At 62.3% G+C, this 20,162-nt stretch overlaps 2 protein-coding genes across 2 annotated transcripts; one reads left to right on the top strand and one right to left on the bottom strand.

The window, feature by feature from the left end:
* Nucleotides 1-561: 561 nt before the first annotated feature.
* PSCA (prostate stem cell antigen) lies at nt 562-7,145 on the bottom strand. The gene is made up of 3 exons (XM_030875959.3): nt 5,568-7,145; nt 4,409-4,516; nt 562-4,132 (listed from the first exon to the last, which is right to left on the bottom strand). The coding sequence occupies exons 1-3, from the start codon at nt 5,617-5,619 to the stop codon at nt 3,918-3,920; spliced, it is 375 nt and encodes a 124-aa protein (XP_030731819.1). The 5' UTR covers nt 5,620-7,145; the 3' UTR covers nt 562-3,917.
* A 4,784-nt stretch (nt 7,146-11,929) lies between these two features.
* JRK (Jrk helix-turn-helix protein) lies at nt 11,930-19,774 on the top strand. The gene is made up of 2 exons (XM_030875944.2): nt 11,930-11,988; nt 14,918-19,774. Exon 2 carries the CDS (start codon nt 15,278-15,280, stop codon nt 16,862-16,864), a length of 1,587 nt encoding a protein of 528 aa, XP_030731804.1. The 5' UTR covers nt 11,930-11,988; nt 14,918-15,277; the 3' UTR covers nt 16,865-19,774.
* Nucleotides 19,775-20,162: the final 388 nt, after the last annotated feature.

Raw genomic sequence — 20,162 nt, 5'->3', positions numbered from 1 at the left:
CAGCGGGATGCCCGGTGCACCGAGGGCGCTCAAAACGTGAATGCTGTAAGGACCAGCGCCTTCTCTGCCCCCCCTCCCCCCACCATCGGGCCGCTTCAGTCCCACACAATGGACGCAGGCATCTTGTGATGGGTCACTGGCCGTTTATTGGGAGGCTGGAAGGAGTCCTGGGCGCGGAACCTCGATCCCTTCCCTCGGCCCTGGCTTGGAGTATCCAGCAGGGTGGAGGAGCAGAGGAGGGGTACTTCTGGGTCCCCTTGGTTCCTCAAGGACTCTCGTGTCTGGGTAGCACCGGGCGTCACCGCCAGAGGTAGTCCCGCAGCCTAAGTTCTAGCGGCTGCCTGCTTGGATTCGAGGCTCCAGACCCAAGAGGAGCAGGGGCTCAGGATGCCGCCCGGCAAAACAGGAGCAGCGGTGCGAGTGGCCGGAACGCGGCGGGAAGCCCCTGGACCGGGACGCAACCTCGGCCCCGCCCCGGCCCCGGCCAAGCTCCGCCCATCCCCGCCCCCAGAGTCGCTCTCGGGCCCCGCCCGGCCCGGCCCGCCCCGGCCCGGACCCCAGCAGCGCCCCGCGCGGGGCACGGATCCTGGCGGCAGCAGTTCTGTGGGCCCTTTTGGCCCAGCCCGTCCGCGTTCGAGGGCTCGCATGGGTCCGCGCACGCCTTGGTCACCACCACAGTGCCACGAAGGGGTAGCCTGCGGGCGGGACAGAACCAGGGTCGCGAGGGCGCAGACCTGTTTGTCCGCAGTGCGAACTGGGGGACCGGCCCATCGTGGACCTGAAACTCAGTTCCGTAAAAAGGGGGCGGTCTCCCTAACAGAGGGTAGCTCTATCGCACCCTTGGGGGAGACCGACTCGATTACTTCTGTGCTGGGGTTCTTTTCTGGGTGCTGTCTGCCCAGGGCGAGTCCCGGAGCCAGCGTCCCTGGTGAGGCAGACCTGGGCCCCCAGGGCATGTGCTGACGTTCAGGCAGCGGGCCACGGTGGTGGTCCAAGCATTGGGCACAGGCGAACTGCTCACCTGCGGGCTGCCCCAACACCCCACAGCTTTTGTGGGGTGGATGGATGGGGTCCCAGCTCTGCGCCCTGCAGCTGTGGGCGCTTGGGCAAGAACTCTGCATCTCTTCTGACTCAGGAAGGGCCCCCTGGGGTACTCCAGGACTGCACAGCACCTGCTGGAGACCCACTCTCCTTCCCATCTAGCTTGACTCCCTGCTGCAGCTGGAGTCCAGTGGGGAGGGTGGGGACATCCCCAGGGAGCCAGACCAGTCATCAACCTCAGCCCCGGCGGAGAGATGTCCGGCCGAGCCAGAGTCCTCAGGGGAGGAAAGCCCAGGACTGGGTGTGGCTGGGAGCTGGGGCCAGGGCGGGAGATGCCCACTCAGGGGCCCGATTTGGGGTGGGCAGGAGCCCTCTGTGTGACCCTGGGTCAGCTCCTTCACCTCTCTGGGCCTCTTTCTACCGGGGCTGGAATGCAGCCTCAACAGTTCTAACTAACTGTGTGATCTTGGGCAAGTTGCTTCACCTCTCTCTGCCTTGGGTTCCTCCTCTGCACAGCCCTGCCCCCAAGGGGGGAGGAATGAATGAATGACTGCAAGGGAGGCGGCAGAGGAGTGCGCGGCCCGTGGTGAGCGCTATGCCGTGTCTGCTTTTGTCGTCACCTATTACTCTAGATGCAGACAGACCAGGACAGTATCTCTCCCACGGAAGGTGCTCGGCAAGTGGCATCTTAAAAACAAAAACACGTCGGTCTGTCCGGAGGATCCCCTCAGCCACCACGGGGTGTCTCGTCCTTACCAAGGAGAGATAGAGGTTTAAAAAAAAAAGCGGTTTCCTGAAGAGAGTGTGACCAGGTGTGTAACTCGCAGGATGCTCCTTATTCTTGCACAAGAAGCGTCACCATGAGGGTGAAAACGGGGACGGAAAATGGGGCCCATCCTAGGGCGTGGGGAGAGGGTTCTGCACTTCCTCTTTCTTGCTTTCCCACAGTTTCTGACGATGAAATGGTGTGGGGTGGAGCGGGTGGGGGTCCCAGTCCAGACGCTGCGTTTGGCCGGCTCAGGGACCCTGGGCTGCCCCTGCAGGTGGCCCCCATGCTGTCCTCACCCTTGGAGAGGCAGAGCCCCCGTCAGCCCTCCATCCTGCGGGAGGGGGAGACCTGCCCCGCGGTGCTGGGTCGGGAGCGCTCCTGCGCCTCCCGGGGCCTGTCCCTCTTCTGGAGGCTCAAGGCTGCGTGACCTCAGGGACGGCTCAGGAGGCGAGAGGAGGCCCTGGGTTACAGGGCATGGGGACCCACCCGCCATCTCTCTCCTCTCATGTTGACCCAAAGAATTCAAACCACTGGGGCCCAGGGCACCTCACCTCCATGAGCCTTGGCCCCAGGGCGGAGCACCCCTCCACAGGGAGGCGCTAAGGTGTGGGTTGTCGTGGGCTCTGAGTGCGGGGACCTCTGGTCTCCTCTGCCCTCCCGACGTCACCACCCGCAACACTGGGCTGCCTGGGGCTCCCTGTGCCCTGGTCTGGACTCTGGTGAGTGGGACCCCACCCCACCTGCTGCTGTGCCAACCTGGAGGGTCTCTCCAGTACCCGGGTTCTAATCCTGCCTAATCCACCACCCAGCACCTGGTGTGGGCTGGAAGCACCGGCCTGTGCAGGCAGGTCTCACCCAGGGCCCGGCCCTCCCTGAGCCCTGGCGCCCGAGGGCAGGGGCCAGCTGGGTTTTCAAAAGGACTTTCCCAGGTATGAAAAAGGCCAGGCAGGGGCCGTGTCCCCTGGGGTTTCCCCAGGCCTCACAGTTAGTTACCCCGGAAGGAGCCCCAAGCGTGTGATGGGAGCATCCTAGAGAGGGGAGGGGCCCGCGGTCAGGGTTGGGGAACTGGCTCAGCACTGGAGACCCTCTTGTACAGTTTGAATTTTTTGCTCTGGGTGTGAAGCCCTTACAACAAACAAAATAAGAAATTGAAGAAACAGACAGAGGGGCTGTCCTCAAGCTGAAGGGGGAGGACAGCGCAGGGGTTCTGGCGGCCTCATGCAGCAGCAGCAGCCCCTCCCACCCAGAAATGTCTCCATGCCTTGAAGTCTCTGGGTCAGTCCTCACAGCAGAGGTGGGTCCCAGTGAGCATCTGAGGCTCAGAGAGGTTGAGCAACATGTGCGAGGCCACACAGGAAGAGCCGGGAGGTCCCAGGGACACGGCCTTGCAGCAATGTCCTCCCTTCCAGGAGTCAGACATTTGCTCCTGCCCTGGCCGGAGCCAAGGGCACAGCCACAGCCACAGACGTGGCCCCAGGTGGCAACCCTTCACAGCCCTGGACCCCAACCTTGACCTCAGCTTGCAGGCATGCAAGGACAGGTTCTCTGCAACCAAGCCCATGGGCCTTTATTAAGGGCCTACTGTGTGTTGGGGCTGCTGCCCCAGGACCCCTATGAACATGGGGAGCTGTTCCCCCCTCCAAGCTTCATCTCTTGGGGCTCCCAGGACCTCACACCTCTGACCCTAATTCTACTCGGAACATTTCCTCTCAGCCTTTTTGGGGCCCTCCTGAGAGCCTGCTTCATGCTGGGTGTGGGGGACACCACGGACAGGACCTGGCTCAGCTCGTGGAGGGGGCAAGCAGGGAAGGCTTCCTGGAGGAAGAGGTGCCTGAGTGAAGGTTAAGGGGTGGGTCGGAATATTGGGAGGGGGTCTGATGGGCCATCTGCACGCTGTTCCACATCACAGAGCGCAGCCTGCCGGGCGGTGGCAGCTGGGCAGGAGTCCTGGAGGGAGCCAGGGAGGGCTGGAAAGGGCAGAGGGGCATTGCCTGACCTGAGTTAGGGTTCAGAAGGGGCCGTGACTGGACCGGGTGTGTGTGAGGAGTGCCCCCCGGGCCCCTGGGCACCACTGCCCAGCATGGGACACAACAGGTCCTCCTGGATCCTACAGCTGCCCGGGGCCCCAGAACAGCAGCACACCAAGAGCGGTGAGCAGCGTCAGGGTGACAATGGCCGGCTGCAGGGCGTGGGCCCCGCTGGCATTGCACAGGTCAGTAGAGCAGCATGTGACGTTTTTCTCGCCCACGTAGTAGTTCTCTGAGTCCTCCACACAGTGCGAGCTGCAGCCCTTGCTGATGAGGGTCAGGAGATCAACAGCACCTGGGCGAGGCATGGGGACGACTGGGCGAGGGCCGGGCCCTGGATACTCACCCACCAAATATAGATGGGAAGCTGGGCATCTATATTTATGTGTGGACAGGAGAACAAGTGGGCAGGTGGACAGGTGGACAGAAGGATGAACAGTCCAGCGTAGAGACCTAATCCCAGGCCCTTTGAATCCCTGCCAGTGGAGGGAAGGTGCAGGGCTTCTAGGGGATGGTGCAGGGGGCAGGGCAGGGGCACAGGGAGGCCTGCCGGGACAGCAGGGCCACTTACGGATGCGCTCAGTCCAGCACTGGGTCTCAGAGTGGCTGCAGTTCTGCACGTGCTGGCAGTGCTGGTTGCTCACCTCGGCCTGGCAGGAGTAACACTGCAGGGCGGTGCCTGCAAGGTGGGGGTGGGGTGGAGCTCAGAGGCTGCCCCGCCTGCCCTCCCACGCTTTGGGGGTATGGGGGGAACCTCTTTTTCTCATAGGTCACACAGAGTAGAGAGCACTGGTGCACAAGCACCACAAACTGGGGGCCCCTCACAGGGAGGGCCCCACGCCCACCCCCTTGCCTCTAAGGCCCTGTTATGATGCCCATGCTCCTGAGAGGGACGCACACCAGGCGGGTGAGGGCGGGATGGACAGGACCCTTCACACTCCCTCTCAGCCTCCCCCTCCCCCCGACCCGGAGCTGTGAGCCCGCAGGTGCGCCCCTGGCCCGGCCCTGCTCTGTCCCTGGGGGCAGTGGCCCCAGCTGTCATGATGATTAGGTCTCCTCTGGGTAAAACGATGAAGCTGGGATCCACGTCACCCCAGTGCCAACAGGTTCCCCGCGGCCAGCCTGTGCTCGGGCACCACACACGCCGGCCGACCCGTGTCCTCGGGCACCACCACGATCCCTGCTTCCCAGAAGAGGGAGCTGAGGCTCTGAGGGCTTTACTGATCACCCGGGGCCCTGGGCCGCGAGAGTCCCTACCAGGCCCGAGTCCAGACTGGAGCAGTGCAGGCCCAGAGCCTACCCCTGCTGCCCACATCAGAAGCCGGGGCTGGGCCTGGACAGAAGGATCTCTTCCCTCCGTCCCTCTGTGGCCCTTCTTCACTTGAGGCCCTTTGCCCCTGTGCCCCCCACCCACTCCACAGGCTCTCTGCGCATCCCTCCAGCAACCAGGCCAGCTCCACGGCGCTGGAGGAGAGACCCCCGCGCTGCCCGGCCTGCTCCCGCCTCGGGGGACAGCTAGGAGATGACCCGGTATCCTGGCTGCACTAAGAGCTGCCCCAGGGGGAGCTGGGTGGGGTCAAAGCCCCTTCTGCGCGCCCCTGCCTCGTGTCCTTCCGCCCAGCCTGCCCCCTCCTTCCTCTCTGCCCCTCTGGCCTTCCTCGATCATCCCCCCTGCCCCCCGCCCCAGCCCTGCTCCCCCCACCCTGCCCCGTGGCCCCCTGCGGTCTCACCTGGCTGCAGGGCCAAGACAGCGGCTAGCAGGGCAAGGAGGACAGCCTTCATGGTGGCGGGTGGGCAGCAGGGAGCAGACCTTGGGCGGCTTTATATGGTTCTGCTGGCTGGGGTGGGGGTGTGGCCGCCCAGAGTCAACACCAGTAGCTTCCTGGCTGCAGGGCCCCAGGGCGGGGCAGGTCCCAATCTCCAGCCCCCAAACGGCTGCACCCTCCCGCTCCCTTTGGCCTTCTTTCTGCTTCGGGAAGGCAGAGCCTGCCCGGGGCAGGGGCCATTTCTCAGCCGCCCCAGGACGAGGCCCCAGACCACTTCTCCACCACCTCAGAGGGGCGGCAAGGCCAGAGAAAGGAGAGCGTATTCCCCAGCTTCACTCACTCCTGGCTTTGAGCCCAGGTTGAGGGCCCCTCTCTCGGCCCCACTGTGCTCTGTGTGGGAGCCATGCTGACCCCTGTGGCTGAGTCCCACTGGGGTGACAGGCCTTGATCAGACGGCACAATCAGCAGGAAGGAGATGTGGGGTGCAGAGAGGGGGCCTGGTGGGGACCTTCTGGGGAGGCTGCCAGGGCGCACGGGTGTGGAGCACAGCATACGGGCCGGAGCTGCGGGCCTCACCCTCATGACCTCACTCAAAACCCCACCACACCGTGGCACTTTAGCTGCAAGGGAGTCCTGGAAATGCCGCGCCAGTGGCCTCTGCGGGACGAGGAGGTGACGAGAGCTCAGCACTGGGCCAGATATTTTCCATCCAGACCCAGGCCCCCTCTCCACCCTGTTTGTGTCCTGGGTCCCATAAGGATCCTATAAAGGCTTCCACTGGCCAAGACCTGAGGGTGAGATGCTCAGCAGTCAGGCCACCTGTTCTGCCGCACCTGACGCCTGGGCCACCATGGCGGCAGCTGCATCCATGTCACCAGCCTTCTCCCATCACAGCAGCTCCAGCCAGCCTCTGGGACTGGCCCTTCCCCTCATTCCTCTGCACCAGGGAGGGCCGGTGGCTCCTGGCTGCTGCTGCCCTCTCAGCCTGACCCTCCCTTTGTGCCCAGTCTCCCTGGGACCCCTTGGAGTGTCGACCAGGTGGTGGCAGGCACAGGCTGCACCCACTGCCTGCTGGCCCCAGGGTGTGTCTGGGGGCGACGAGCTCCTCCTACAGGGGGAGAGGGCCTCTCATTTCCTCAGGTCTTCCTGGCCCTGTGGATGGCCTCGTGGAGCACATCTCACTCCCCTCCTTGGTTTACCCCCCAGAAAAGGGCCCAGGGCACGTCAGGGGTGGAAAGGATGTTGCCAGGCGCAACATCCTTAGGGGAAGGGGCTCCGTGGGCCGCAGGGAAGGCTGAGGGGCAGCGGATGCCTCGCAGTGGGGGGCAGCCCGGGAGCAGGGTGACAGGGCAGTGTGGGCCAGGGGTGCCCTGAGACCCGGCCCTCCCGGGATTCACAGCACTCCTGGGGTCTACCCCGACCCCAGCCCCCCAGCTCCCCCCAGGCTGGGCTCTGTCCCTTGGAGCCTGGGGCCCAGAGAGGGAGGAACTTGCTCAAGGTCACACGGAGGTGAGCGTGTCCCCTGCACCGGCGCACCTTCCTTGCCCACGCTACGTGCCTGGTACTTTCTCTCCGAACATGCCCCCCCCGCCCCCCGCCCCCTCAGCTCAGCTGCGTCACGTGGGATGTAAAATGTTTGTGCCTTCACTGCTCCCTTGTGGGGCTGCCCGTCTGCGCCCCTCCCCCACCCCAGTTCACGGGGAGCTGCGGTGCCCTGGGCTGGGACCTTTCTTATCTGTTTTGTGTTCAAGGCACCCAGCACCTAGCACCAGCCTGAAGCACTCATTCTTCAAATATTGACACTTGCCCGTGTGTTCGCTGATGTGATTTGATATGAAGTGGTTGCTGTAAGGCAGTGGTTCTCAGATGGGGGCGTTTCCGTGGCCCAGGGGACGTTTGGCAGGGCCTGAAGACATTTTCAGTCGCCCGAATGGGGGCGCTCCTGGCGTCCAGGGGTGCAGGCCGAGAATGCTTCTCCACACCCTGCCGTGCGCAGCACAGCACGACAGAGTCCTCGGCTGACACAGGCAGGACCCGCCGGGAGCCCCGGCGGTGACGCCGCTTTGCTGGGGTTGGGACCCACCACTCTCCCTTACGATGTTTCCCTTTGTGGTGGGAATCTCTGCTGTATTTTGGAGGCACGTAATTTGTCTGGTTGCACAGATTCACAGCCAGAGAGGAATTTGCCAGGATGAATCCCACCTGGACTCAGCCACGTCTGATGTAGAGAGGGTCTGGAGGAGACTTTGGGCTTTAGGGGTTAGTGCGGACCCTGTAATGAGTTAAGACTCCTGGGCTTATTGGGATGACGGGAATGCACCGTGCATGTGAGAAGGACGTGAATTTTGAGGGCCAAGGGCGCAGTGCTATAGGCTGAACTGTGTCCTCCCCTAATTCATATGTTAGAGCCCTAACCCCCAGCCTCATGGTTTTCAGAGAGGGGGCCTCAGGGTTGGATGAGGTCATGAGGTTGGGGCCCTCACGATGGGATTCGGTGACCTGAGAAGATGTGGCGCCAGCTCTCTCTACCACGCGAGGATACAGTACGAGGGAACCACCTGCAAACCAGGAATAGAGTCCCCACCAGAACCTGCCCGCCCAGGAACGCTGATCTCAGACTGCTGCGCTCCAGAACTGGAAGAGAAAAAATTCTCTTGTTTATGTCACCCAGACTGGTATTTTGTTATGGCAGCCCAAGCTGACCGAGATAGATGACCTAATGGACATGACTCAAATATAGAAGACCACGGCTGTGATGCCCTGTGGACAGTTATTAAACTCCACTCCTAATAACAGTTTGAGCTCTGACCTGGGCCCCAAACTGAGCTCTCACTGGGGTCAAAGTCTGAGCGCCGACCCTGGGCCAATGCTGAGCGCCATCCCGTCACTCATGCACTGGGCGTGCAGTGAGCCTCAGTGGAGCCTGGATCCTTCGGTGGGATCCAGCTTTCCGGGAAGGCCTGTGGGGGCGTGACTGCCTGTGGTCCCTCCACACAGGAATGGGGTCGAGGTGTGGCTTCGATGTGACTTCCCCTTAGCCCCCTTCCTTTCCTCTGCTCTGCGGCCACCTCCTAGGACTCCAGATTTTCCTGTTCTCTCGTGGCCCTCCACCTGCCCGCCCAAACCGGTTGGGTTCCCTGGAAACCCTGCCTGTTTACATAGCTCAGAGATTTCCCTGATCTTGTCAGTGTGAAGCTGGGGCTGCTAGGACTGGTGAGGCTGGGCACTGCGGGGAGGCAGGCTGTGTAGGTTAGACCCACCTCACAGGGGTTCCTTACCAACGGGCTGCTGCCACCTCCTGGGGCTGCCACGTGGTTCCACACTTTCATGGACATCAGTTTTGGATGAATTCATTATTTTATGCAGAATTTATAAAAAAAATAAAGATGGGGTATACTGCAAAACTGCAACTGAATTCTCTTCCACATTTGTAGACATTTTCCTTTAGAAAAGTGCATGTATCACCAGGAGGGTAACTGGTGCACTGCCAGATCCCTGACAGATTGGGGAGAGCGTCCACAGTGCCGGGCTCCCCATTATAGGTTCTCAAAATTAAAGCCGTGTGCTGCAAGCTCCGACTCTGTGAGGGTGTCTCTGTGTGTGAAAACTGCATGTAGGAGCGACCGTGTGGAATGCATGTGTGAGGGTGTGTTCCTGGGTGAGCAGTGCACGTGGAGGGCGTGTGTAAGTGCGTGTCCCACAGCTGAGTGTGCGTGCAGGGCACTGAGACCCCGTCCACCTGATCGGTGCGCCAGCCCCACACCCTCTGTCCTGGGCTCAGGGGTCTCTGTCCCCAGAGAGCCCTGGTCGCAGAGGTGCCCCTCCCGTGTGTTCCCGAGTCCTCAGGGCCTCGGTGCCTCTCAGGACTGAGCCCCTAGCCGGCCCCCCTTCTCCTGTCCACTCCTACCTCCCCGAGTGAAGTCAGGGAGCCAGGAGCTCCGGCCACACCCCCAGCCCCCAAGTAAAGTCCCCTCTGCTGTGAGAAACCCTCGCCCTGGCTCTGGGGGGACCGGACATCTCTCCACCCGAGGGTCTGGAACCTGGGCTGGGTGCCCAGCATGGCGCAGGCCAAGGGCCATGGGCAGAGGGGCCGCAGCACTCAGGAGCCCCGTGGGCTTGGAAGACAGTGAGAGCAGGACCTCGCCAGGCCTGGTGGCCCAGGAGGACCTTTCTGGGGCACGTGGGATGCCACTGGAGGGGGCGGTGAGGGGGCGTCTGCCCAACCAGACCCTCTCCAAGGCCTTTGGGCTGTGGACAGTCTGGCTTGGTGGGGGGCCTGACCCTGTGCATTGGGGAGATACTTGGGGGAGGGGGCCCTCCATGCCAGGCTTCATGTGACACCAGGGGATGGTCTTCCTTCTCCTTGTCTCTTCCCGACCCCTTCCTCTCTGCCTGAGTGGACTCAGTCCTGGAGACGAGGCCCGAGGCTCCCAGTGTGATCGTGGGAGCATCGGCCCCAGCAGGTTCTGACGGGAGCAAGAGATCCGGTTCCCACAAGGTGGCAGCAGAGTGCCATGCGGGGATGAAGCCGGCCTTCCTGGGGTCAACCTCACCATCCCCGGAGACCCCGCTGGCTAAGGGCCCTCCAGTCCGCCGGGGGCAAGGGCAGAAGCCAGGGCCAGGGGAGGCAACAGCGGGTTCAGGGCGGCCTGGGGGGAGCGAGCAGAGGCCAGACGCTGCCTGCATGTGGAGGGCAGAGCGTGGGGGTGGGGGGACAGAGAGTCAGGGACGACTCCGCGTTTTTGGCCGGAGCGATGGAGACGTGGAGCTGCCACTCACCGCGGTGGGTGGTGTGAAGCTGGAGCCCGGCCAGGGGAGGGGTGCGAGCGCAGGTGTAGAAATGCCGGCTCGAGGGTTAGAAGGCTACGTACGTCGGGACGCTGGGTAGGGCACAGGCGGCTAGAGTTTGCGGGAGGGGTCCTGGCAGGAGGCATAAATTTGGGAGCTGCCTGCCTTTGCTGGTAGGCACAGCAGGAGACTGGAGGAGATCCCAGGAGGGGGCGTGGACAGAGAGGAGAGAGCCGAGGGGTGAAGCTGGCCCGTTGGGAATCAGCAGGGGAGGGTGAGGAAGGAGGGCCAGGGGTGGTCGCGTCCTGGGAGCCAAGGGAAGAAGTGAACGAAGAGGGAGAGAACTATTCAAATCTATCCTAGCTCCCTGTTGCTGCTGCTACACATGACCATAAACTGGGCTTAAAACAACACACAGGGCTTCCCTGGTGGCGCAGTGGTTGAGAGTCCGCCTGCCGATGCAGGGGACACGGGTTCGTGCCCCGGTCCGGGAAGATCCCACATGCCGCGGAGCGGCTGGGCGCGTGAGCCATGGCCGCTGAGCCTGCGCGTCCGGAGCCTGTGCTCCGCATCGGGAGAGGCCACAACAGTGAGAGGCCCCCGTATCGCAAAAAAACCCCCAAAACCCCCACACATTTATCATCTTACAGTTCTGGAGGTCAGAAGTCTGACGCGAGCCTTACGGAGCTAAAAATCAAGGTGTCCACAGAGCTGGTTCCTTCTGCAGGCTCTTTTCCTTCTGCAGGCTCTTTTCCGTCTCCTGCAGGCCCTGCATTCCTTGGCTGGTGGCCCCTTCCTCCATCTTCTAGGCGCACACTCCATCCTGCGGCTGCTGTCACATCTCTTTTTCTCCCTCTGCCTGCATCCTCACATCCTTCTCCGGCTCTGTGCCTCCTTCCTCCCTCTTATGAGGACCCTGTGATGACACCGGGCCCATCCTCATAATCGGGATAATCTCCCATCTCAAAAATCGTAACGCAATTGCATCTGCAAAGTCCCTGATGCCATGTGAGGTGACCCAGTCACCGGTTCTGGGGATTCGAGCTTGGACGTCCTCTGCCCCCCCATGCAAAATACATTCACCCCATCCGAAGGTCCCCCAAATCTCAACTCATTACAGCATCAACTCAAGTCTGAATGTCATCCAAGTCTCCCCAGCTCAGAAATTTCAAATCTCATCATCCAAATCATCTAAATTAGGGGTGGATGAGGCCAGAGAGGAGGAAAACAGCGTTGGCCAGTGGACTTCGCAAAGGGAGGGGCTCAAGCACTGCCCTCCTTCATCAGAAACGTCCCGACTCGAGGCCTCCCGGCTGGGGGCGCCGGGCCCACCCTGCCCTGCTGCCACCCCTGCCCAGGACAAGAGGCCCCGCCTTTTCGGCCCAGAGATGCACCCATCTCCGAATCCGAGCCTACGGTCACCGCGCGCCCGCCGCTACCCGCGGAGACACAGAAACGCCGAGTCCCCCGGGCCGCCTAGAGCGTCCCGGAAGTGGCTGGGGGAAGGCGGAGCGGCGCGGACCGGCGGGGGGCGGGGCGCTTCCGGCCGGCGGTGGCGGCTCGGGGTCCGCACGTGAGTGGCGATCAGGCTTCGCAGGTGAGTGGCGTTCAGGCTTGCGGGGGTGCCGGGCGGGGCCCGGGGCCGAGCTGCTGGTGCGGAGCCTCCCCCGGGCCCCCGAAATCGAGCTGGTCTCTCCGCAGCCTCCCTCCGAGCCTGGCCGGGGCTTCCCCCCGAGGAAGGACCAGCCCTCGAGGTCCCTTCGCCAGGAAGGAGCCGGCCTGAGACCTGGCTGTTTTCTTTTCTTTTTGGTTTTTGCCTTTCTGCCCCAAACGTGGCCTCCGGCGTTAGAAACTCTGTCAAAACAAGCCTCTCCCCTAACCCGAGCCGTCCCCCTGCTTCGGGCTGCCCACGGCCCCGCACCTGCGCCCACGAAGGAGGGGTCTGCGTGGGTAACTAACTGCCCGCCTCCTGTCTCTGCAGGGTGCGCACCCCCATGTCCGCCCCTGACCCAGGACCCCTCCCCATACCCTCTTGCCCCTCAAGACTTAATCCAGCCCTTCCTCGGGCCGGAACACTTGTGTCCGGAGTATTTTTCTGATAGTCGCCCCGCTCCCCACACACGCCCTTGCACACTACTGGCTACTGCCGAGGAAACGTGGTTTCTCACATCCTCCTGCTAAATTCCTCAAGCTCTCCTCTAAGGAAGAGCGTCTCCCCGCCTACAGGAAGGGGTAGAATGCAGGTGGTGCCCCACTCTTCTCTCTCCTGCCCCAACTCTGCCCCTGTGGCCCAAGAGGGTATCAGTGGCAAGGCTTCAAACCGTTTTAATTTTTTGGCCGTGTTGTTTCCTTTTGGTTTAAGAAATTGTTTCAGAAGCAATATCTGAATTTCACTTTTAAAGGAAGTTTTTGTCTCTCCAGCGGGACCAGTGTTTCCATCTCCCTTGTATCAGGCTCAGACGTGAGGAAGCGTCCACAGTGAGCCCGTGTCTGGCGCTGAGCCTCCTCCCGGTGCCACGTCTGGTCCTTCCTCCTGCCTTTTGTGCTTGGAGTCAGTCCCTCGCAAGTGACCGGGGGTCCCCTATTTCCTCCTGGTTTTTATGGTGGTTTTATATTAAATGTTTCCTTAAGGATGGATTATGGCCTTTAGTTCCCTCTGCTCTCCACAGGGCCAAGCAGTGCACAATCACACTGTCCCCCAGTAAATATTGCGTTAGCTGAAAAGGTCGTTCGGGATTTTCCCTAGCATCTTATGGAAAAGCCTGAACAAACTTTATAGCCAACCCAATAGAATGAAAATAGGTCCCAGCAGGCTCGGCACCCGCACTTTGCAGACCAGGAGACTGACTCAGAAGGGTTAAAGGACGTACCTTGGGCTGGCTGCTGACATGCCTAGGATTTGTCTTTGGGACTCTTGCTACATCTGAATAAACTTCATTTCTGTTGAGCTGTGGTCTCAAGGGGCTACCATTTTATGTTGCACACGTGAGTAGTCCTGTGGCCTCACCCGTGGCGTGAAGTTGGACAGAGCCGAGTGTGAGGGTTTGGGAGGGAGGTGAGGTGGGAGTTGCTGCCTTTCCACGCTGGGACCTGGCGACGGATGCTGTCAGCTGCCTGTGGTGCTGCCTCGGTGACCGGGTGAGAGGGAAGCCAGGGGACACAGCTGGCCGGGAGGGAGAAGACAGGACTCGTGACAGACACGCCACACGGCCCGAGCAGACCAGCCAGGGCTGGTCAGTGTGGGGATAACAGCTCTTCACTCCTCAGGGGCTGGAAGAAGTTGGCATTTTACCAGGTGACACGTGACAGGGCTGTGATTCTCACAGGCTGCCTAGGTCAGCCAGGACCATCTGCTAAGTCCTACATGTCTGCTCCACGGAGCAGGGAGGGGTGGGGGGCGTTTGGGGAAGTCGTCATAAAGGGATGGACATGACCAGCTGGAAGGGACCGTAATGACCCAGATCTTTATGGGGATGAAAGGTAGGTGATGATGAAAGACAAGTTAGACCAGAGCTGTGGGGTTTATATAAGGCACTTTTCTTTATGTTCTCTTACTAGCTTTAACCAAAGACGTGTATGTCAACTTAAACACGAAGTTTACTCCTTACAAGGTTACATAACTGATGCAGGAAGACCACCCTGCTCCCAGCGGGGCCAAAAGACAGTTCTCGTATTTTTGTTTCCAGCATGAATTAGTAATTTATTCATAGAGTGTTCTTGATCAACGAGTATTCAGGAAGCCTGCTCTGACCTGGCCCTTTCCAGTGTCCTGTGTGTGTGTAAGGGAGGGAGGGTGCGTGTGAGTGTTGTTTGCACGCTCACGTGTGACTGTGCGTCCAGAGGCATCCTTGGCGTCTGAGCATGTCGCTGTGGGGACCAGTAGCTGAGAGACTGGCAGCCCCTCTGGGAGGAGCCCGAGGCCTACCAAGGCCTGGTTTTCTAGAAGCAGTTTGGGGCCTGCTGTCAAAGAGAGGGTTTGAGGGGACCTTGTTTCAGAAGAGGTTTGCAGGTTCCTCAGCCCCGGAAGTCTAGAGGAATCCCTGCCCCCTGCAGCACCTCCATCCCCTGCCTTGGCCGCCCTCAAAGGATCAAGGGCTTTGTGAAGGTGGATAGGTCAGGTGGGCCGAGAGCAGCTACAGCGGGAAGGTTGGTTCTGGAGGTGGGACGTGGCTCTGAGGTCGCCCAGCGCCTATGGCTTCCTTGCTTCGTCCAGTGGCATCGCCCTTGGCGTTTTCCCGGGAGGCCAGGTTGCTTCCAAGAGAGCCACTTTCAATTTGGAGCCGTAGCGAGCGACTCAGAGGTCACTGTGGAAGCTGAGAAGTGCCAGTGTGCCCAGCGCGCCAGGCAGCCCCCCTCCGCCGGGCAGGCCTCTTCCCTGTGCCACCTGCCGGCCAGCTCGCGTGTTCATCGCCTCCACGACACCGCCCCCTGCCGCTCCCCAGCACGTCAAAAGTAGCGGATGTGCCTACGGTGGTCGAGGCACGGGCTCCGTAACGTTTTTCTTTCTTCCCCCTTTTGCTTTCCAGCTGCTAAAGCACGATGTGCGTGAGAGAGGCACCCACGGCTCAGACGGTGAAATCTCGATTTGCCGGAAACCAGCTCCCGGGGCCCCTTTACCTTCCGGTCCGTGTTTGAGGGGAGAAGCTGCCACCGTCCCTGCAGAGAAGGCTGGAGGTTCCAACCGTGGAAGCCTCGGGCGGCTGACACTCGTCCCCCCTGCAGAGAGGGCCGGGAAGCTGCCCGAGCCGAGAAGGGGCCTTGGCTCGTGGCGGCCCGCATCAGCAGGACGCCAGTGGGCGAGGGAGGTGGGAGGGGAGGGAGGCTTGGAAAGGCCTCCAGTACTGGCTCAGGTGCGACCCCTGCCGGCCGGGACGAGCCCCCTCCTCATGGCCTCCAAGCCGGCTGCCGGGAGGACCCCGGGGGAGAAGCGCAAGAGGGTGGTGCTGACCCTGAAGGAGAAGATGGACATCTGCCGGCGCCTGGAGAAGGGGGAGAGCAGGAAGGCGCTGATGCAGGAGTACAACGTGGGCATGTCCACCCTGTACGACATCAGGGCCCACAAGGCCCAGCTGCTCCGCTTCTTCGCCAACTCCGACTCGGACAAGGCCCTGGCGCACCGGCGCACGCTGCACACGCCCAAGCTGGAGCACCTGGACCGCGTGCTGTACGAGTGGTTCCTGGTGAAGCGCGCCGAGGGCGTGCCCGTCTCGGGCCCCATGCTCATTGAAAAGGCCAAGGACTTCTACGAGCAGATGCAGCTGACCGAGCCCTGCGTGTTTTCTGGCGGCTGGCTCTGGCGTTTTAAGGCCAGACACGGCATCAAGAAGCTGGACGCGTCCAGCGAGAAACAGGCGGCCGACCACCAGGCTGCAGAGCAGTTCTGTGGCTTCTTCCGGAGCTTAACCGCCGAGCACGGCCTGTCCCCCGAGCAGGTGTACAACGCCGATGAGACCGGCCTCTTCTGGCGCAGCTCGCCCAGTCCCAGCCCGGAGGGCGGGGCGGTGCCCGGCCCCAAGCAGAACAAGGACAGGCTGAGCGTCCTCATGTGCGCCAACGCCACAGGCTCCCACAGGATCAAACCCTTGGTGGTCGGGAAATGCGGCGGCCCCAAGGCGGTCCAGGGCATCCAGCACCTGCCTGTCGCGTACAAGGCCCAAGGTAACGCGTGGGTGGACAAGGAGATTTTTACTGACTGGTTCCATCACATCTTTGTGCCCGCGGTGAAGGAGCACTTCCGAGCCGTGGCTCTGCCCGAAGACAGCAAGGCCATCCTCCTGCTGGACGGCTCCCGCGCCCACCCGCGGGAGGCCGACTTAGTTTCGGAGAACATTTTCACCATCTTCCTGCCCGCCAGCGTCACCTCCCTGATCCAGCCCATGGACCAGGGCATTCGCAGGGATTTCATGAGGAACTTCGTCACCCCTCGCGGCACGCTGCAGGCCTTCACCCCCCGATGCAGCGTGCACGATGCCGTGCTCGACGTGGCCTGCGCCTGGAACGCGGTGCCGGGTGCCGTCTTTAGCCGGGCCTGGAGGAAGCTGTGGCCCGAGGTCACGCTCGTCGAAGGCTCGTCTTCAGAGGAGGAGCCCGAGCGCCTCAGGACGAAGCCTCCCGACCAGACCTTCGTGCACATCCCCGGGCTCGGGGGAGGCGCCCCGGCCCGCCTTGGGAGCGCGGCCACGGGGAGTCCCGAGCTGGCCGAGGTGGGGGTGGGTGACGAGGCGGCCTGGGAGCAGGCGGCTGCATCCTTCGACGCCGTGGTGCGCTTTGCGGAGGGGCAGCCCTGCTTCTCGGCCCAGGAGGTGGGCCAGCTGCGCGCGCTGCGCTCCGTGTTCGGCAGGCGGCAGCAGGCGCAGCGGTGCAGGGCCCTCAGGGCCGCAGTCAAGCTCGAGGCGCCCTGGGAGCACGCTGGGCCTCGCGGCGCCCCGCCTCGCTCCCCTCTGCCCGGCTCGTCCACAGCGGGTGAGGCCTGAGGCAGCGGGGCCCGACCTGCGGTCTCAGGGGTCACGTCCCTCAGGACGGCCCGCCCCGTCCGGGTTTTGCCGTGTGGCCTGTCGTGCCACATGGGTGCCAGTGGGTCTTCCTGAAGGGCCCACCCAGACCCAAAACGTACCGGAGCCTCCGGTGGCCGGAAGCCAGCCTCGTGTTTTCTGGCTGAGCCTTGCTGTGTCCGAGGGTGGAGATGTCTCTCTGTCCAGGTGGGGAAGAGCCGCCTTCAGCCGACCAGTGGCGGTACCCGCTGCCACTTGACTGGGCTGGTACTTCCTGTGGCCCACCGCTCCCCTTCTCCAGGACTCAGTCTGCTGGTCTGGGGGCCGGCCCTGAGTCGGGCAGTTCACTGAGGGCGGGACTCAATAGAATAAGAGTCGGTGTGGGCCCTGCCTGTGGCTCTGCAGGCCACACGTCCCCCTTCAGTCGTGAGCTCACGTAGCAGCACGAGTTTCTCCATGCTGCCAGCACATCCCGCCTCTCAGGCCCAGACCCCAAGATGCAGCAGGCTGCGCGCCTACTTGATGTGGTAGAAGTGCTCCGTTAAAGCCAGCAGGAGCGGGCGGCTGGGCCCGTCACCCCAACGTGGGGCCACAGGGCACTGCCAGTGTGTCGAGCATCTTGGCTCCGAGTCCAACCTACAGGCCTCATCCCCCATAATTTCACCTTTACAGCCCCTGCATTAATAAACTTTGACCAGGTGTTCAGAAATTAGCCTTAGGCGATATAACGAAAACAGTAAAGCTCGCAGCTGAGCTGTCTAGCAGGATTTGAACTCCTGTTTTCAGCTGTGGAAAGCTGGCTGTGCTGGTGGTCTCACAAAGGCCGGTCGCGGGATGGCGCGGCTGTGTTTCCTGTGTTGCAGCTGATTCCCACGTTCTGCCATGTCGTTCATCAGCACAGCCGTAGGACAGAGCCCCTTATCGGCCGTGGTCGCCCTCTTCGAATGTACGTGAAATGGGTGAGCTTTTCTGTGCTCTTTTCACTGCTTCGCCTTCAGTTGCATCCCCTTCTTGGGTAGCTGAATCGGCACATAGTTTTCATTCCTGTGTTTGTTGCGTGCCGAGAGCCCTCCGTGAGAGCCGAGGAGAGCTGAGGGCTTGCTTCGCAGTCGGCTCTCTGGTGTTTCTACATCTTTCCCAGCAGTGCGGTGGCAGTCACGGCCGGCCCGGCGCTGCTCTAGTGCGGTGGCAGTCACGGCCGGCCCGGCGCTGCTCTGTGGACCGTGCGTTTCCTGCTTCAAATGCGGGTATGAAGATTGTGAAACAAGCACAGATCGTTTTCACAGTGTCGTTGCTGATTCTTTGGGCCAGATTGCCTCCTGCTGTGTTGTCACATAGGTTTCCTTCCCGTGTTTGGGGCGACATCTGTGCACCATGTACTTCTGTGCCACTTTTGGACTCCTGTGTGTCCCCTGTGCGGTTGAATTGCAGCTGCTTGAGGTGTTGACAGGGTTAGATGTCAGGGGCGGCAGCGTGGAGATGGACAGACACGCGGAGAAGCTCCCTCCCCACTGTCAGCCCCTCGACCCCAGCCCAGTGGTTCTGGAGTAGCGGGACTGTGCTGGGGGGGGGACGGCCCCCCGTGGGTGCTCTGTCCCCACCAGACTGTAGACCCCAGGCCAGACTCCTGTCCTGCCGTCACAACCTGCCCCCGTCCTGGCTGTGTTGTGGCCGATCAATGAGCACTCGTCACGGACCGGCTGAGGGAGTCTGTTCTCCTTCCAGGACCAGACACACCCCCTGTGCTGCGTTGTTCTTCAGGGGCAGGACTCGGCCCTGCCTGCTTCCCTCTCCCCTAACGAGCCGGCACGCCCCCTCCTCATGGCCTCAGTGCTGGAGATCCTGGGCGGTGCGAGGTTTCTCGGGGTGCAGACTGAGGTGCAGCGTGAGGTGCACGTGCCCGGGGAGGACCGGAGCCCGGCGGCGCCCAGCTACCCATGGGTGCCCCCGCCTCTGCCCCGCCCCTGAGTGCCCACCCCTGGGGCTTTGCTCTTCACTCACCATCCAGTTTCTGAGAGCCTCAAGGGGTCAGAATGTTCTGGTCTCAGAATCTTTCCTAAACAGTCTTAGGGGGCCCCACTGGACTGGGTGCGAAATCGGAGCCGGGTGGGAAGGCCTCCTCATCTGCCGTGCATCGGCCCCTCTGTCTCCTCTCCTGAAGCCCCCGGGGGCAGTGGGGTCTCCGTCCTGCTGGTAGAGCCTCTTCCAGGCCCCCTGCTCACCCTGCAGGGGCAGCGAGCTCAGGCACAGCGGGAGTGGTGCACACTCCTCCCACCTCAGGCAGGCAGCACCGGTGCCCTGGGATAAGCCCAGGAGTCGTCCCTGTCGGGACTCGGCGGGCCCCTTCCGGTCTGTTTGCCCACCTTGACCTTCCCCCTTCTCGGTGGTCAAAACGACTTGGCAGACCCCGAGCTGGGAGGAAGCTGCCTGCGGCCGCACCGTGTCCTCAGCCCTCTGCGGGAGGAATCGGGGCGTCCCCGGAGCTGGACGGGCAGCAGGTGCCACCCCTGCCTGTGGTGGATAAGGGACCGTTCCTGGGCACTGCCCGCAGTGCCGGGATCCAGGGAGAGGAGACCAGAGTCTGCTGGGAGGCCTGGGGCCCCCGACTCAGGACAGGCAGCCTCCGCCGGGGTTGCCCCTTGCCTGAGCCTGGCCGAGCAAAGGCTGGACTCGCAGGTTGTAGATGGAATTCAGGCATCTGCCAGGGGCTGGGTGGGTCGGTGGTCCTTCACAGTCTCTTTTGCTTTGGATCCGCTGCCTGCAGTGCCTGCTCCCCAGTGCTGGGGGGTCTGCAGGCGCCCCAGGTTAGACCCACGGTGTGGGAGGTCCTGGAGGTCCTCCAGTTGGGGAAGGCTGAGCCTGCGTAGGGGTCTGGGGTGAACTGCCGCGCCTCACCAGTGTTTCCTGCGGGCGGGGGGGGGTTGCGGGGGGAGGCAGCTGAGGCCCTGCCCTGGGCGTGTCCACGTGGTAGCACTCACACCTCTGGTGAGCCAGGTGGTGGGGTAGGGGGGATTGGAGGGTGGGTGGGTGGAGGGCAGATGAATGAAGAAAGGAAGGCAGGCAGTTGCAGCCTCTGCTTGGACCTTTTTGGGCCAGGATTACCCAGGTCGGAAGGCAGAGCCCTTTGGAGGCAGCTCGGGGCCACCGTAGCCAGATGTTTCTGGAGGGATGGAGGTCGGCGGCAGGGACACACACTGCTTCTGTTCCTGGGAGGCTGTGGCACAGGGGCAGCAGCATTTTGGGCAGACAGGCCCTGCCTGGGCAGCCCCAGGAAGGAGGC

The sequence above is a fragment of the Globicephala melas genome, chromosome 17 (genome assembly GCF_963455315.2).
Source record: "Globicephala melas chromosome 17, mGloMel1.2, whole genome shotgun sequence".
Taxonomy (NCBI): Eukaryota; Metazoa; Chordata; class Mammalia; order Artiodactyla; family Delphinidae; genus Globicephala; species Globicephala melas.
The sequence above is the reverse complement of the archived record's forward strand: the minus strand, read 5'-3'. Positions and strand labels throughout refer to the sequence as shown.